Source organism: Leptinotarsa decemlineata, unplaced genomic scaffold (assembly GCF_025532065.1).
Source record: "Leptinotarsa decemlineata unplaced genomic scaffold, Ldec_3_MD MMD2_tig00026299_RagTag_RagTag, whole genome shotgun sequence".
Classification (NCBI taxonomy): Eukaryota; Metazoa; Arthropoda; class Insecta; order Coleoptera; family Chrysomelidae; genus Leptinotarsa; species Leptinotarsa decemlineata.
The window spans coordinates 2,561,701-2,580,872 of record NW_027412676.1 but is presented as its reverse complement, the minus strand read 5'-3'; the positions used below and the strand labels follow the sequence as shown (position 1 = coordinate 2,580,872).

General features: G+C 32.2%; 2 protein-coding genes across 2 annotated transcripts; both read right to left on the bottom strand.

Moving 5' to 3' along the window:
• Window positions 1-1,868: 1,868 nt before the first annotated feature.
• Window positions 1,869-13,272, bottom strand: Fcp1 (RNA polymerase II subunit A C-terminal domain phosphatase Fcp1). The gene is made up of 6 exons (XM_023166129.2): window positions 12,886-13,272; window positions 12,004-12,157; window positions 10,216-10,586; window positions 9,961-10,159; window positions 5,564-6,955; window positions 1,869-4,283 (listed from the first exon to the last, which is right to left on the bottom strand). The coding sequence occupies exons 1-6, from the start codon at window positions 13,137-13,139 to the stop codon at window positions 3,876-3,878; spliced, it is 2,778 nt and encodes a 925-aa protein (XP_023021897.2). The 5' UTR covers window positions 13,140-13,272; the 3' UTR covers window positions 1,869-3,875.
• A 1,300-nt stretch (window positions 13,273-14,572) lies between these two features.
• mRpS17 (mitochondrial ribosomal protein S17) lies at window positions 14,573-15,236 on the bottom strand. Its single transcript, XM_023166130.2, has 2 exons — window positions 15,036-15,236; window positions 14,573-14,987 (listed from the first exon to the last, which is right to left on the bottom strand). Exons 1-2 carry the CDS (start codon window positions 15,153-15,155, stop codon window positions 14,628-14,630), a joined length of 480 nt encoding a protein of 159 aa, XP_023021898.1. The 5' UTR covers window positions 15,156-15,236; the 3' UTR covers window positions 14,573-14,627.
• Window positions 15,237-19,172: the final 3,936 nt, after the last annotated feature.

Sequence of the window (19,172 nt, the reverse complement as noted above, 5' to 3'; positions counted from 1 at the left end):
TATATAGAAAGAGAGAGAGAGAGAGAGATAAATATTAACGAGTGTGTATAATATAAATCAAAAAGAGGAAATTCGTGGACAGAACACTCAAAAAACACTAATTGAAACCACAAATGTGCGGTAAGCTCCTGTTGGTGACACCGTGCATATGTGACGTTTTTCATTTTTGGTAACCAGTTGTTGTCCATCTTTGCAATTGGCTGCACCGCGCTGATGAGGCCAATAGCCAGAAACACGTGCCCGCGGTTTGCCCTTATTTATTGAGTGTTCTGTCCACGAATTTCCTCTTTTTGATATATATATATATATATATATATATATATATATATATATATATATATATAAATCAAACCGTATGTATATATAGAAGAGTGGTTTTTCGGGGATTGGATCTGTTTCTGTCTAAAATCTGTAGAATAAAATATTACTCTTTTTAGCTGCCCGAGCTTTCGCTAATGTTTCTTAGCTTTATTGAGGGCTGAAATTATTTTACGAACAACTACATTAATAACAAAATACACAACTTGTAGAAATCATAGTAAATGTTCGAAATGTCTACCTTCAGACATTACGCATGCGTCTAGACGTCGGCGCATTGAGCCACGTATTCGCTCAAATATTCCTGGAGTCTCTGTGATTACCCTGCACGCATCGATGATGCGATTTCTCAAGTCCTCTACATCGCGAACAGGAGTATGATAAACCAAATGCTGTAAATGGCCCCAAATAGAGAAATCGAGAGGATTGAAATCCGGGGATTGAGCGGGCCAGTTCTGTGGTCCTCCTCGACCTATCCACTGATTTGTATATGTTTCAGTTAAATGCTGACGTGCTACTTGACTAAAATGGGCGGAAGCCCCATCATGCATAAAAAACATATCCATTCTGACGCCCAAAGGATCTTCCTCCAGCAGTACTGGATGCACTTCTCTGAAAAATTGAACGTATGCCTCGCCATTTAATCGAGGAGGTAGAAAATGAGGCCCAATTAAATCATCCCCAATAACTCCGAGCCACACGTTAAGAGAAAACTGTTCTTGATGGTTAGTTTCGACAATAGCGTGAGGGTTTTTATCAGCCCATATGTGGTAATTATGAAAATTAATAATCTTGTCCCGAGAAAAACTACATTTGTCTGTGAATTCTATCGTCTTCAGAAAGTCACAATTTCTTCTAATCATTTCCAGCATCCAATTGCAAAATTCAAGACGGTTCGGAAAGTCTCGCGGTAACAGTGCCTGTACTCGTTGCAGGTGGTAAGGGTATAAGAGTTGTTCCTTTAAAATTCGAAATACCGTCATATGATACTATATATATAGATATATATATATATATATATATATATATATATATATATATATATATATATATATATATATATATATATATTTTATAACCCTTATTCAATTATATGTGAGCGCTTTCGACAGCTTGTCGTGCTATCATATATTCTAGGGTTGTGAAGTATTCGCCAGGAGCTTTAAAATGATGTGTCACAAGACCCCCTTTCCATTTAATTTTTTTCCCCAGATGGCGCCCAGTCGCCATCTTGAAAGTTTCATCTGTCAATTTCACTTCAAAGTAAAATATTCATGCATTAATTTCATTATCCCAAATTTCAATTTTTTGAGTTGACCAGTTCAAAAAATAAAAAGTGGGAGGGACATTAAAGAAATGCACTGTATATAGGTATTGTTCCTATTAGGTTCATAATGAATGAAATATTTAAAATAGAATGTGGGACCATTTTTTTACTTTATGCCCATGCTTACTTAGTAAGGTTAACTCTAATTCCATAAACTATCACACTAAAAAAATCAGAACTGCTACTGAAAAAAATGGGTACACAAATAGCAACAAAAACCATTAATTACAATTAGATTTAATAATTTATATAAACAAAACTTACAAATATTTACAAAGAAAGAAAATGCTCTTTTTTTAATCTTAAGTAATATTTTACATTTTTGTACCTATTCAACAGGACATAGGTGAAAGCAAAATTTGATACATCACCCTGAAAATGAGATAATTTCCGACTAACAATAAGAAAAAATCCAGTATACTATTTTATTTACAACTTATAATTATGCCCCAGAAAAATAAAAGCAACAAAATGAAAATAGTATACTCAAGTCTCCGTATTTATTCAAAATTGGGTTTTACATCTGTTTCAGTCTGAGAAAATCAACATTTTAATAATGAAAGATATTCTGACTGTAAATAATCCAAGTGAGCAGGGGAATTTTAATGAGTGCAAAATAAATCGTTATATCAAAATATGTCACAAAAAAATTGGATAGAGGTTATATTGAAACAGAAAAATAAGAAAGTTATACTTTGAATTTGAGCAAAATCATCACCAATATGAAATAATCGAATTTATGATTTTTAAAGATAGACCATGTGTGTTTGTTTTAACATTTTTAATGGTAGGTACTTTCAACCATAGGTATTAAGATGAAATTTCTCATGACACTATAAACCCACTTTTTTCCCTATGATACACTATCGCTGTTAATGATAAGTTTTCATTACTTATATTGTGAACAATTCTAGTTAATTTATGAACAAAACAAATATTGTTCTAATGTTATACTCTATTGATGTTCGAAAAAAACCTCTGTAATTTTTAATCAGTTTCTAAAACGTGATGTACTTTCACTCCAATGTATAAAACATAACTGATCAGATCTAAATTTCAGTGTAAACAGTATCAGAACAGTGAAATTCATTAAACATCTAAACTTGAGCATGACAAAAAAAAATGACAAATAAAAAAAATTGACAGATTTACACAGAAGTTTTTTATTACCCTACAATTTCGGAGCACAAAACCTGAATGAACAACTCAAAAAAATGAACTGTGTTCAAAAAGATTGTTTTGTGGAAAACCCACTAGAATTTGAAGTAAAGGACAGTGTGGTATTCGCTGTTCAGAGGAGTCAAAATTTAATGGCAGCCGACATCCATTTCCGGACCTGGTTATTTATTGACAAAAAAATATTATTTGAATATTCTCAACGATGGAGAAGTAGAAAGCCAAAAATCTTTCACTCCTAAAATGATGCCACTCTCAATTTAGTATGGATAAATATGACAAACCTCATAAAATATATAACTACAATTAAAAAAATATTGAGACATGAAAAGGTTCAAAGCGCCATAGTTCAATGAGAATATTAATGAATTTATTAGTGTACATATTACAAATGCAATTCTAGTACTCATAACATTATTGAACCATATAAGTATAACCATAGCAATGAATTCAATAATTATAATGTTCAAGATCATCAAAGTTTGTTTTATAGATAATCATCTGAAGAAAATTTCCACTGAAATAAAATTGTCACCTTGCTCCATACAGATCCTAATTATGTTCTCATGAAAATAAAATCATTATATAAGAACAAAATAGAAACTCTCGACCAGATTATGCCCATTGAAGGGATACTATTCAGAGTAATAAATTTTCTAAATCTGAAATATCAGAAATTCAAGGAAAAACTCTTTGTTTAAGCTATTAAAAATATCATCTATTGTATTTTTAAACTTAACTAAGATGAAACCACAATAAAAATTCCCAAAATTTATTTGATTCACAAATTGAAATGATGTACTTTTCCAAAAATGTACTTTCACTTATTCCATGAAAAATAATAAACAATCTAGTTTAACTTAAGATTCATAATTTTCTTACCTAACTTAGTATTTTTTGAAAATGAATAATATTAATATATTTCAATTGATATGACACCAATTTCGTTTTAGTAACTTTCTGCACATGTATTACCCTGCTCACTTTTCCATTTTTTAAATACTCAATGCCAAAAACTACAAACTTTATAGGACCTATTTTGAAACTGCAAAAATTAATCATTCGATAGAAACTCCCTTTCCAAAGCAGCTCCCATCATATTCCATAGTCCATCATCCACTTCATCTTGAGGCTCTATGCTATCTTGTGTATCTTCCTGTTCAAAATCCAACACATCATCGACATTCTCGCCCCTTCTGAACTTCTGACTTGGAAATTCTTCATCCTCACTGCTGTTATATTCTTCCAAAATGCTTTTCTCCTTTTCTTCTTCTTCTTCTTCTTCTCTTTTCCGTTTGTAACCTTTCGGATATTCTCCTGTAAGAGACTCCTCGCTACTACTACTACTGCTGCTTCTTCTTTTTCTGGTCTCTTCTGCTGTTTCCTCAAAATCAGCTATTTCATCCTTTTCTATATGGTCATCCTCACTGCTGTCACTATCATTATCTAGAATATCTTTCACCTAAAAAATGTTAGTATCAGTAATAAAGAGGAAAATACAATGGGCATATCAATTAGGGGCAGTTATTGAGAAGAATAGACATTCCTCCTCTCTCTTGGCATTTGAATGCTCCACAAACTAAATAAAAAATCCTAGAAAATCAAAATCAAAACTCCCCTAATATTACTAGGTTACATAGAGCAGAAAGTAATGAAGTTTAAAATGCTAAGTATTACCATTTATAACACAAGTATTACCATTTGGAACAAAAGGTCAAAAGGAGTGAGGTTTGAATTGTTCCTAAAAAAAAGAAAATTGAACATTTTTTGGAAAAGCAATATATTTGCATTTACCTATTCCATTATATAATCAAAAGGGCTATGATGAACTATTCAAAAGTTTGAGTAAAAGCAAACACTTACTCAAATTTTTTAATTTTCATTCTGTTTTACCACCCATTCAGTTCAGATTTCAGCTGTAAGATGTCACTATTTCAAGTTCTTCAAACAGTTACTTGTGTGGTCCGAAAATGAAATAAAATTACAGAGCATGAATATTGTACCACTTTGATTTCAATAAAACTGATTATTTTAGAATATTTATCATATTTATATTTGTGGATGGTTCTTTTATTAACTTTATTTATTATATAATATTTTTAGAGCTGTAATATTTTCACTGCTTAATAAGAGTTGAAAATTAGGGAAAAGATAGCTGAATAGTCTGATATAATAATTCTGTCAAAAAGTGATTCACTCAGGCGTGTTGCCAAATGTGAAAATGATTTGTATCAGTTTCATTAACACGGCACAGTCTTAGGTCCGAAAATGTTGAATACTCAACTAGATAGTCATGATTGTAGCTTCTCTGGTGCATTAGTTTGTACTTTATTTATTATAAAATTCACGTCATAAAGTATATTTTGAAAACATATCTTTGGAAAATAACTGTTGCAATACCAATAATAAACTGGTTAAGGATTTCGAGGCCGATATTTTCAGTGTTACAATTTTCATTTGGGTTTGAAGGGTGCCATAGTTTGGAACTGCATCCAAACGTTTCGCCAGCACGAGTGACTGGCTTCTTCAGAGGTTTATCCATCTTGATGATTCACCAATGAGAGTCACCCGTGCTGGTGAAACGTTAGGATGCAGTTCCAAACTATGACGGCATTCAAACCCGAATGAAAATATTAACACTAGAAATAATAAACTATTATATCATTGAGAATATTTGAAGAGAAAATAATTTGTTTGACAAAACATGATAAAAAAATGAATTACTAAACTGAATCAACATACCTCTTTATCCATATCGGCAATATCGGCACGGGAAAAAGACATCAGTGGATTGATGGTATCCATGAACCTCCCACTAGGTGACCGTTTTCTTACAGCAGGAGCCTCATGCTCTTGATAACTAGCAAAATCTCTCGGGCTTGTACAGTGAGGGGGAGGATGCCGGTTCTTTGATCCTTTCTTACTTAGTGGAAATATTCTCTCATCAACGTGTTCCCACCTTTCTGCACAACACCAGAGCCAATCTGGCGTTACGATTTTCAAATGTTTCTTCCTTCTGCCTGTGTTGACTTTTGCAGTTCCCGGTCTAACTGCCACAAGATGAGTTGTGTTTTCATTGATATCAGTCGTAACTACTGCCCCAAGGCTTCTTGCAACTTGGTAGGCCTTTGACTGTTCTAATTTTATATGTGTTGGTACTAAACCACTGAATACTAGATGGCAGCCTCTCAGGACATTACTTCGAACTCTGGGAATTACAGTTTTCATGTCCGGAACTTCGCCAGATTCTAACATATCAAATTCGTTGTAGAATTGTTGGTGTATTCTTTTCAGCACTTCCTCCAAGTAAATCAAGTAGTCATCCGGGTCTTCGATTTCTATCATGTTTTTGGAATCGTCTTCTTTTGTTATTGATCCATCTGGTTTGGATTCATTATGTTCTTCTGCAGTTTCTTTACTGTCTGTTGGAATAATACTATTAGTGACTTGCTCTTCTGACTTCTTATTATTTTCTGTCAAGAGTTTATTTACCACACCATTTCCAGTGAGTTTCTCCTCTATCTTAATATTTTCTAAGGTGGGTTCACTGGTTAAATCATTTTCAGGTTTTTCTTCTAAATTATTCTGAATTTCTGAAAAAGCATCAGACGCAATGTAACCAGGTTTTTCAGTTTCATCATCTTTATTTTCTGAAATGGGTTTGTTCAATTTTTCTTCTATTTGTTCATCAATCTCTGTTACAGATTTACATGGATTGATATCGCTAGGTTTTTCATTTTCATTATTTTTACTCTCTGAAGCGAGTTCTCCTCCTTTTTCTATTGAGGAATCGATTATTCCATTGTTGCTGGGTTTTTCCTTTGTGTTTGAAAGGGTTTCACTTGTCAATGTACTATTTGTATCCTTATCACTAGACTGACCCTTTTCACTTTCTTCATTTTCTGTTGGTTCACTTTGAATGTCACCATCAGAAAATTTGTCTATAATTTCATTCATAGATTTATTACCATTTACTGACACTTCCACAGTTAACAGTTTCTCGCTGTCACTAGTTACACTTTTCATATTTTCATCCTTTTGTTGTATGGTTTCCTGAAACAGTTGATTCTCTGGAACAATATTCATTCCATTTTGACCATCAATTTTTGAACCAATTTTTGCTCTGTCACTGTCCTAAAACAATGAAATATATTCAATATATATTGAATACTAAAGACTGACTGGTTATTATGTTAATAACCAAACCCATTTTTCTGATGCGTGTTTGATGTCAAAAACATTTATGTACCATATGAATAGTATGCAATAGTCAAGATAATAAACATTGGTCAAGAAAGTAGACAGACTCTTCCTGAATAATACTGGAGTTTTATACTAACACTAAACCATTATTTTAACACCTCTGCACGTGTTTCGATCACCAAGTGATCATCTTCAAGAGGAAGGTTAAACTGGTGTTTAACCTTCCTCGCCTTAGTGCAGATACTGCAGGTAAATTTTTCTGTATTTGGGGTTACATCAGGTAATATCCTTTGTATTGAATTTTCTCTAGGTTCACTGTTTCTAGGAATGTGTATTGTATTGTGTAGTATATTGAATGTTAGGTCCTTTTTGTGTTTTGATTTGTATTTGTTCCTCGGCGTTCTAACCGCATAAAAGAACAAACAAGAAGATAAAACGTTCAGTTAGAGTGGAGCCAAGAAGATGATAGCTGTTCGACATCCAGCTGTCGAAAGCGCTCACATAAAAAAACAAACAAGAAGATAAAACGTTCAGTTAGAGTAGAGCCAAGAAGATAATAGCACATCCAGCTGTCGAAAGCGCTCGCATATAATAAATAGAAGTTATAAAGATGTATTTTCTCATTTGTATAAAACGTTTCAACATTTAACTACATTTTTTATCAGAGGTTTACTATATGAAAAACTGATATTTTACAAATTATACCAAGTAGTCGTAACAACAGTCAAGAAAAATTATTGGCAAACCGCGGACACGTGTTTCTGGCTATGCGCAGTGTAATGGAGTCAATAAATACGTAGATAATATATGAAATTCTCATGTCACAGTGTTAGTTGCCACACTCCTCTGAAACGGCTTGACCGATTTTCATGAAATTTTATAAGTATATATATATATATATATATATATATATATATATATATATATATATATATATATATATATATAATATAATTTTATATGAATAGGTTTCAGTCAGTTTTTCACTTCCCTGAATGATAAGCACGACTCCAAACATTTTTAATTTTTTTTTATGATGTGGCATTGAAAAATACCTATAACCCTCAATTTTTACACTTTTATCACCAACCCCTATTTTTTCAGTAATTTAACATTGTTATCCCCGCCAGGCGTCTACCGGTGTCACATGTCATTCTGTAAACAGCACGGAGTTGGGAGACAACGAAGCCGATCTACTGTCTCTCTCACACAATAAGCCTTCTCTCACTCCTTACATAATTTTTGGACACTAATATTGTTTATCCATCGAGCGAAGATACAGCTTGCGTTGCCACCGAAGCTGTGAATTATACAACAGTGTTTTTGAACTTATTGGATTTGCCAGGCACGCTACCGCATAATTTATAACTGAAGGTTGGATCTCTACGTGATTTGAATCCACCACGGCTGTGCAACAGCCCGCGATTAGTCAGTCAAAAATCAATGAAAAATGCTATCAGCATTTTAAATGGCTTCCGAGATGAATCCTTATTATACCTTTAGATGTGCCAATTAATTTTAAACGAATGCAATTTCCAATTAGATTGGATTTTGCAATGACTATAAATAAGCCAAGATGATAGCACATCCAGCTGTCGAAAGCGCTCACATAAAAGAACAAACAAGAAGATAAAACGTTCAGTTAGAGTAGAGCCAAGAAGATAATAGCACAGCCAGCTATCGAAAGCGCTCGCATATAATAAATAGAAGTTATAAAGCTTCAAATATTTTTTGTGACATATGTTAATATTAAAATACTGAAAATAAAAGAAAATTAGTAGCATCATTCAAAATATAAATTTGGGATAATGAAATTAATGCATGAATACTTTATTTTGAAGTGAAATTGACAGATGAAACCTGAGGAAAAAAAATTAAATTGTGACACATCATTTTGAAGCTCCTGACGAATAATTCACAACCCTAGAATATGAAGTCAATATCTTCACCTACTACAAAATGGCGGAACTTTGTATAATTGCCTGAATACATTGACAATAATATGAGGTAATAAGCTTGAGATCAGTTCAGAAGATACTTGAAATGGTTGCTTTGAACTTTTTGAAATGAATTTCAATTTTTCGAGTTGACCCATTCAAAAAATAAAAGGGGGGGACATTAAAGAAATGCACTGTATATATTTACAAATCTCTAGCCGAATCACTTTTTCGTTATGGTATTCTGATGTGGGGAGCAACTTGCAAAAATTGAACTTAATACAGAACTATATTTTGAAAATAATCTTGAAGAAAAAAAGACCATATCACATTAATCTTATATATTCAGAAGATCTTAGTAACATTCGAACAGTATACTTTCTTAGTTTATGTACGTATGCATACAAAAACAAAACATTTCATGATTATATTTTCACAGTTCATTTTACTAGAAGTACAACAAACGAATTGCTACCCACTCCAAAATTCAATAAAAATATTTGTCATCGCTTTTTAACTTACACAATACCTAAAATTTGTAATATTCTACCCCTAAGGATAAAACATATTCAAAATTATAAAACCTTCTCCATAGAATCAAAAAAGTTCATCTTCGAAAATTACTTTGAATTTATCAAAATATTAGAACACCAATAAATTCACTGCCACTAAATTGTTTCCTAACTCTCTGTACACAACTGTAATTTTATATTAATTAGTATTACTTTGTGGCATAACACAAGTGTTAAGTCATTTTGATGCCATTTTATACAAAATATTTAATTGATGTACTGCAAATACGGTCTTTATATCTGTCTCTTTGTTAGTGTATTATTCTTATTTTCTCTATTTTTGTGTATTATTTAAATAAATAAAAAAATAAAAATAAAATATACATGCAAATATTTGAAATAGAATATTTTAACACAAGAAAATAATAATTTCTCAGTATATATTACTGAGCAATTATTCTTTTCAACTTCATTTTCTAGAACTCACATTTTTCTTGAATTTCGTAAAATCCACACCACCATTTTCATCATTATCATGTTTGTCCAAACCAGGGGGAGCATTTATATCCCCAGTGTGTTGAAAAAAATGATACGGCTTTACATGAATCAAATTACTAGCACGAGACCAGACGTCCTCTCTGTCATCAATAATACAAACCATATTATCTCCACATGGAAACAAGGCTCTGTAAAATATCATATTAATTCCCATCTAAAAGTTGAAAATAGCTAAACCACATACTTTAAATTTGCTTTTTTGCTTGTTGGATCGAAACATTCATCTCTGGACAATATCCTGTTGGAGAAAATCTTTTGATCAGCATCAAGGTACATAGCTATAGTGTGAGCATAATTCCTGGATCCGAAAGTGCAAATATGCAATTCATAGAAGTCATGAATATTGTTCAAAAATTTGTGAGTTCCAGGTCTTAATCTTGTGTGATACCAAGGAGAATGCGGACCATTCAGTTGAAAATGATAGACATCTTTTATATTAGGCGGAATATTGTCATTGGTAGTGTGTATAAGCGTCTGATCCAAATCTACTAATAGCACAAGTTTTCTATCTTTTATTAGGCGATCACTGTCTGCCTTTCCTAATTTTTGGGCCAACTGAAAAAATAATTGCATCCATCATTTGATGTACAATGAAAATATCAATTATTAGTGATTAGAACATTTATTGGAGAATATTAGAGTAAATGGTGTTGAGGGTTATATTATGCCGTCCTTCACAATTTTTTCCCCTAGATTCACGCATCAGTTTTAAGCTGTATGTCGCAATTCATGTTTTCCATCTTCATTCAGTGCAGGATAAAAAATAAAATGTATGATAATGTTGATACATGTTTCAATACAACATGCAGACAAACATAACTAGAACTGATTTCTACTACAAGTAATTTCGTTAATCCAACATTAAGTACATTAACTATAATGCAGTTTTATTTCAAATGCCTACCCTAAACTTCTTTAAACATCCCCTTCTATCTTCATTCTAAGGTATAAAAATTGCAAGTCAAAAATAAAAGTTACAAATTTGCGACCCTTGTAAAAATTTGTTGTTCATAAAGGTTTCTTATTGTCTGAACTTCAAAAAAAAAAATAAAATGTGAAGAAAGCTTTCTCATCATACAAGAAACAACAAAAGTTCAAAATCTGTTCACATCTGCTATGATCGAGGCAAGACAATCAATTTGGTCCTAATTAAGTGTTAATTGGTATGATTTTAATAGTGTTTATGAAGCATGTTGAAACTACTTTATAAAACCTCCTGTAGAAATCACTTCAAGGAACTAGGAATCTGAACTGTATTCAATATTTATGTATTGTGTTGATCTCTATCTGAAAAAAAAATGTAAAAAAAAAACAAGCAAAGTATAATGATTTGCAATGTAGTTTCAATGTTTTTTGTCAAGGAGATTTTAACCTAAAATTTCTAGTATCAGGATATACAGCCTCAAGTCATGATAGTTGAACAATATACAAAATATTTTCCAATTTGAAAGAGAACAATTAAATTTTTTGAAAGATAACCCTTTTTGTTCATCAGATGAATTCTTTTTAGATTCTTTTGAAAGAAGACAGTAATTGTTGATATTAATCCAGCTCAATCTACCATTTTTGTATGAAAATTTATATATTTTCTGTAATTACAATAGTTTTCCAATACTGATAAGTTTTGTAGAAATTCAAATTATTGATTGATTGAGGATATCTGATGTTGAGAATGAATATTATTTTTATTAGGATTTTTTTCAATAGAAATAATAAGTATTTTGCAGAAAATCAATCAGACTTGTTTGCTTCTCTCATTTCATATCCCTTTTAATTCTCAGTTTTTATAATCACAAACCTAGTTTTCTTGAAATGCACCTAGTTTTTTTGATTTTCATTACACATTATTTTATTATTTTTATTAAAATTTTTACACTTCATAAAAATTCATGTTCAGGAACAGTTAACCTTCAAACAATTTTATATTTGGTGCATTCATTCCGGGATTCAATATTTACATCTGAATACCTACCTCCTCACTGACTTTTAGATCTGGGATAGCATGAATCATTGGTACAGAAGCACAACTGACTATATCCTCCTTTCGAAGGTCTGCTCCACATTCGGCACACATATCATTCATAATGGTAGGATGAGAACATGTTTGTAGTTCCAATATGATTTCTCTGTTGAGGAACAGATGAGATTTAAAAAACTGAACACTAATACTTAGGTATATCCAATAACTTAATAATTTTCATTGAACTTTTTAAACTTTCAGAATAGATTCGTTTCAATATTTTAGATATTTCAGCCATTTTATTATCGAGTTCTTGGAAAATTTGGAAGGGGAGCAAAATGCAACTCCCACAGTCATAGAAACATTATTTTAATGAGTGAATAAAATAAAGTTCATGAATCCTCTGTGAAGAGAATTGTGGCAAAACTTGTGAATTTAAATAAAGAATGGTGAATGATTCCACCTTTAATATTTATGATAATATTACTTTGGATATTACAGGCCTTATAAAATAAAGAATGGTGAATGATTGCACCTTCAACATTGATGATAATATTACTTTGGATGTTGCAGGTCTTATTAATTCACTATTAGATAAACTAGTGGTGATTCACTGAAAAATTAAAAAGATCAACTTATAAGTACATGCACAGATCTTGAAATTATAAGAAAAAAATGTTATCTGAAATATTAAATTTGTAAATCTATTGGTTTCCCTCGCAAGAGATGATATACACAGATAAAGGATTGATGGATAATATCACAAACAATAGTTCTAATTCAATTTAAAATGTACAAACAAATGAATGAAAATAACATGACTTCGAATAAATACTACTTTCAAAAACTAAAAACGAATAATTTTGTTTCCCGCAAAATTTTCAAAATACATACCCCTGCTTGACACAACTGCTTTCATGCGCCACAATTTTGTGTACGATTCCAGCTTGCGTTGACTTTAATTTGTGTTGTTCCTGTTCCGGACCATTCACAAAATTGTACAAAAGTAATACACGACCTATAGAAACAGAAGAACCTTTTCGTACTTTCCATTTTAATATTTTAATTGGCTTTATTTGTTGATGTGAAATGTACACTAATTTTTCCGCCATCTTGAACTGACTGATTTTCTTCAAATGTGATTTCATTGGTCGATTGACTTCAAGATTTACTATGGCGGGCTTTTCAAAAAATACTCAAATGCAAAAACACCTACAGGCTTTTGGGGTACACTGTACACTATAGACCAAGTGGTGGGGACGTGCATGTTCTACCAGGAGGAAGAAACCTCACTACACGTGCTATAAGCCAATATCAGGCTTTGGAGTCTCATTATAAGGCAAAAATGTTGAATTTATATTTGCTTATTCAGAACATAAGATTAAACAGTTTTATTTTAAATTACTAGGAAAACTTGGTGCTAGAAAATGGTAGATAATAAGTAGATATTTATTTAAATGAATTAAACATGTAGGTATACACATTTCCATGTTTTCCTATCAAGTAGGATATCGTGAGTGTCACTTGCACCTTCACTTATAATATTGGTTTAATACTTTGTTTCCACGAATGAGAAATATAAACTTTTATCGATATAGGATGATATCACTTTGTGGATGTGAATATTCCATGAAAATGTAACAAATAACAAATGACTCTTTTTTCTACTATATCATTGGAAAGACAAAGATTATTATTTTTAATAATTGTTTCGATTTTTATTTAAGTTTCTTTGCACATAACAGTTTATCAAGAATAGGAGAAATGTCTATAGGTAATGTAAAATTATTCATCCTGAAATTTGTATGCATGTGTTTCAAAAAAACTAAAAATCGATATACAAAATAATATACAAAAAATGAATTGAAAAAAATTAATGTGCAACATAATTTTTGGAAAGTAAAACAAAAATATCTTTCAAAAATATGTAACTTTTTCTCATTTGTAGAGAAAATCTTTCCAACTTTCAAGAAAAGTATTTTCTTCACACTTGTCGGACCTCCTTTTGGGACGAAATTACCGCAATTGTCAAAATAATAAGAATTACTATTATCTGTTCATAAATAAATATCTTGACTTATTTGTTATCAACTGTTTCAACATTTCTAAAATAAAAAAAAATCAGAGCGTCAAGATTGGTGGTGAATTTCCTTAATTGATATCACATGAAAATATGCATAACTAGCTCTCCGATATGAAATTATTAGTACAAGTTCACAAAAGAACCTTAAAAACAGTATATAAATATTACAATTCCTCACAATGCTTCAAGGTTAGAGAAATTTCAATTATTAATTAGATGTTTTTATTTATTTATATATTTCCAATTATTGAACAGAAAGCCTCTAGCAGATTTTAATTTATGTTTTAGACAGGTGTGGTTTGTCACAATGAGATACCCGTCCTTTTTTTCCCCACCCTTCCAATTGTATAAATATTAATAGTTTCAATTCAAATATAAGTTTGCATTAGACATTTGAATAAAAAGCAATTGATTTCAGTTATATTGCATGTCAATGTTCGCAGTAAAAGTATGTTCAGCTGAATTTTGTGTATTACATTAATTTAAATCATAAGCACATTCCATTAAATTATTTTATTTAAACTACATATAAATCTAATATCTGAAAATATTCTCAGACAGCACGAGGATCATCTTCACCAGATTCATGATACTTGATATACGTTTCGAGATGAGTAAAATCTTTCTTTCCTTCTTGCCAACCTCTAGGTGGAGCTTTATCATAGTTGAAAGCATTTTCTGTTATTCCATAAACCCTATTCACAGCATCAATATCATCTCTGAATTTACCTACTACGCATTTTCTACCACTTATTGGATCTGTAATATCTCCCAAGGGATATATAACTTTTTTCACTTTGTGTGTTATTAACCTCGTCATTTTCTCTGGTAGTTTTTCGATGAGTACAAGGTCACCTGTCTTGCATTTTTTATCTGGATCGTGTGCGTAAACAAATTCGTGTTTGGAAAAATACTAAAAAAAAATTATGAAAAAGTTATCACAAATTGAGAAATTTCACACCATTAGCAAATTTGTGTCTAATTCCAGTCTTTTTACTTTGAACTTCGAAGCACCGTGTTTTAAACAAGGAACGCATTGTCCTAATAACATAAAAGTTTTAGTAATAGGGGTTAAAGCCATTTTTCCTAAAAGTTGTAAAAATCAAAAAAACTTTTATCTTTAATCTATTTCAACCCTAACCACACTTTTCTTCTTCTTTTCTAGATCTTTCCTCTCCCTAGTTGGTCGTTGCTTCCTATTCAGGCGCAGTTGACCAGTCTCCTAATGATACATACCTTGACCTCAGAGTAACAATAAGACATAAAGTTGCCATACCTATATCAAAACAATACATGTATTTTGAAACGGGTATCGGACTATCCTTTTCTGTACAACTTATGGGCGAGGAGGTGTGGCGGTTAATGAGAGGTTATGGAGAGTTTGTTTACATTTGAAGTAATTTGGACCTTAACACAGTGACGGTTGGTTTAGTTGAAAATTGGAGGGATATTATATAGTTATAAAATAAATCATTTCAGGTGAAAATGTATTCTGTTCAAATAGTTCCTACAGGAAATCTGATTTATTATTAATGAAAGAAATTTGTGTTTTATTCTCAGATCTCATGAACAAGCGATATGGTTTGTGAAATCTGATATTAATAGAATTTTCGATTAGAAATCATAAATATTTATAATTACGGTTGAGGTTTGATATTATTAAGTGATTTAATTCAAAATTGGTATCCAGGGGTCTTTGTGGACCGAAATTATGAAAGGAGATATTTTTGGTATTTTTAATGATATTTTTTTGATCTTATTCTTTTCTTATAAATAAAGGTTTTGAAACTAGGTTTATGCATATATATATATATATATATATATATATATATATATATATATATATATATATATATATATATATATATATATATACATATATATATATATATATATATATATATATATATATATATATATATATATATATATATGCATAAACCTAGTTTCAAAACCTTTATTTATAAGAAAAGAATAAGATCAAAAAAATATCATTAAAAATACCAAAATATCTCCTTTCATAATTATATGAGTGTGAGTGAGTGTTGTTTTTCTGGGTGTTCATCCGTTGTGTACTATTCGATAGTCGACGTTTCGCCATCATCTCAGATGGCATTATCAAGACGAGTTACTGCTTCGCTTCGAGAGGTGTAACCCCCAGAGCATGTCACCATTTTTTTAATGGATCAATTGTTTTGCATTATCAGATGTTCCATGATGAACAGATTTCAATTAAATATAATACATTATGGTCCGAAGTTCATTGTTTGGAAGCTAAAAATTATTTGAATGCACTTCTGTACAATCTGTTACCTAGGTTTCATAGGTGTTTTTGTGAAGTACCTATACTTCAAAAAAGTCTTATTTTGCCTAGTTAAGTTTGAATTCGATATTTTCTTCCTTTTCTATTTGTCTCATTCTACAATAACCATTACCTACCAAGTGAAGTTACAATTGGTGTTTCTATTTTTGTGAATTCTTGAGAAGCAAGAGAACGGATTGAAATAGTGACTTTGTACCAGAATAGAAATGCCCAAATGTTCAATGGCGGGACCTACATAAACATTTTTTATGTGTTATATACCAAAACTTAACTCGCGACAATACCATTTACAAAGTTATATTTCTCCTGCTGGTACAAAATTCTATCACCTGTCTTCAGAGTGGATTCATGCACTAGTTTCAAGTAGTTACAAAGTCCAATTGAAAATCTCTAAACCCCATTTTATACAGCTTGAAAACTGGAGAAGAAAATAACTCCTCAAATAACGTCACAAATATTTAAAAGAATTTTTTTCCAGTATAACCGAAACTAATCGGAATTTCCTAAATTACAAAATATGATTTAAACATTCTTCAAATGGACAACTTTTTCTATTTCGACGACTTTGCATCTCACGGATTTCGATTTATTTATGCTGATCCTCGTTATCTTGGACACATCAGAGTATATTATGTACCACCACATTTTACTCATGACATATATGTGTACTATTATACTGAATTGACAGTACAGATAGGAATTTTATGAGTTGAGATTTTTCTTGATACCTTGACTAATCTTGATATTGAATACTTACTCAATATTCGATTTCTGTTTGGAGCACTGCCACCAAATAGACTTCGAAACCCCTGATACCTTTACAACATACAAATGAAACGTATTTACAACTTGCCATTCCTAGAACCAATGTCTAAATTATACAAGCCCCAAAATCGATCAATTATTGTGAGATTTTCACTGGACAGTTCACAAGACTGCAAAAATGTTTCGCTATACAATTCATACCAAATAAATTATATAATATATCAATTCGAATCATGTAAACTAATATCTTTGTAACCAATTATGTATGGCCATCAGTGGTGCCATCCGTACGACAACATCAGAGGCCATTATGATCCTTCTAGTTCTAGATCTACCCCCTCTCCACATTCTTCTGGAGAGGGAAGCTAGACGGACTGCATATATACATCGCCAATTGCAGAAATCAATCTAAAGTAGGGTACACTAGACCGCTGGTAGACACTGGAAGTCACAGCAGTCTGGGAATGACCTCTGATATTATGCCTCCAATGAATTATCTTATACAGTACTTTTTCCAAGTAGAGGGGAGTGGATCCTCCGGCAGAAGAAAATATTAAGAGCGGATACTTGTTGGTTCACAGATGGATCAATAACAGCTTCCGGTTCTGATGCGGGTGTTTTCAGTCGCAGACCCAGAACAGATATATCAACCTGCCTAGGAGCCTATGCGACTGTTTTTCAAGCGGAAATTTACGCCATTGAATTGTATGCGGAGAGATTGGAAGAATCCAATCTCATACATAGGTCAATAAAAATATTCTTGGACAGTCAAGCGGCGTTGACTCCCACCAAGCAACGTCTAAATTGGTAGCAAATTGCCAAAATCGACTCTCCTTGATAGGAAGACTTAACAGATTGTCTCTGATCTGGATTCCTGGCAATACTGGCCTGGAAGGTAATGGTGCTGCTGACTCGCTTGCAAAGAAGGGTGCTGCAAGCAGCTTCATTGGACCAGAACTTGTCATTGTCATCGTTTCAGGCTTTGCCAAACAAAGATTGAACACTTTGATGACAAGAAGATTTATGGACTTCTGGCAGAATCTTCCAGGATTGGTTCACTCCAAGGCGTTTATTCACCCTTCGAAGCTTGATACCAAACAGTTGTTAGACTACAGTAAGGATGAACTACGACGTCTAAGAGGCCTTCTTACAGGTCACCGTCATTTGAATCATCATATGCAGAGACTTGGACTGTCGAAAGACAGTGTGTGCCACCTCTGTTTGGAAAATGATGAAATATCAGAGCACATACTGTGTGTCTGCCCCGTTGAGAACCGAATCAGGTTTTTAGAGTTATACAGATCCTTAATCTTACCATCTGACCTGAAAGACCACTCACCATAAAAACCAGTCGGCTTCGTTAAGAATCTGAGTTTATTTGGTCGAGTGTGAATAGGTGTGATCCACAATAAACCCTTGCGGGTTGCAGTGGAGGATCGAATAGACCCACTCACTTTGGACCTAACCTAACCTAACCCACTTATGTAACATAAGTGGGTTAGGTTAGGGGACGTCTAGAGCTCCAATAAATGGAGGTCTAGACCAGTTCGTCATGGTAGATGACCTACCAGCTAACGTTATCGTACTCTGACACCACTGCATGAAAAACACATCTTTTAGCATCAACAACCTTTTTTTAGACAGATAGATGGTGCTTTATTGGGTTCCGCTTTATCACCTGTCATCTCCAATCAAGTTATGGGCCATATCGAAACCTTGGCCCTGAACATCGTTTCGATAAAACCCAAATTAAAACCCAGATATGTCGAAATACATCTTCATCATGACATGAAGAACTTGACAGTTTCGTGTCATACCTAAACTCAGTCCAGATATCTTTTTTTAATGTACTAGTTATAAAAAAACCTAAGGGAGGAATTCAGTACACAGTGTACAGGAAACCAATGAAAGATATACAACAAGCTCTTCAGCAGAATGAATATAAAAAGCATACAATCAAAGCATCGAAGAAACAAGGAAAACAAGGAAGTGAAGGATTTTCATTTGTTT

What these genes read in the sequence shown, in the direction of transcription:
- Fcp1 (XM_023166129.2), bottom strand. Translation starts at nt 13,139, where the DNA reads ATGAAATCACATTTGAAGAAAATCAGTCAGTTCAAGATGGCGGAAAAA. An exon ending in AGCAGTTGTGTCAAGCAGGG is followed by an intron (nt 12,158 to 12,885) that starts GTATGTATTTTG and finishes GTTCCTCAACAG; the next exon opens with AGAAATCATATTGGAACTAC. An exon ending in ATCTAAAAGTCAGTGAGGAG is followed by an intron (nt 10,587 to 12,003) that starts GTAGGTATTCAG and finishes TTATTTTTTCAG; the next exon opens with TTGGCCCAAAAATTAGGAAA.
- mRpS17 (XM_023166130.2), bottom strand. Translation starts at nt 15,155, where the DNA reads ATGGCTTTAACCCCTATTACTAAAACTTTTATGTTATTAGGACAATGC. An exon ending in TAGACACAAATTTGCTAATG is followed by an intron (nt 14,988 to 15,035) that starts GTGTGAAATTTC and finishes ATTTTTTTTTAG; the next exon opens with TATTTTTCCAAACACGAATT.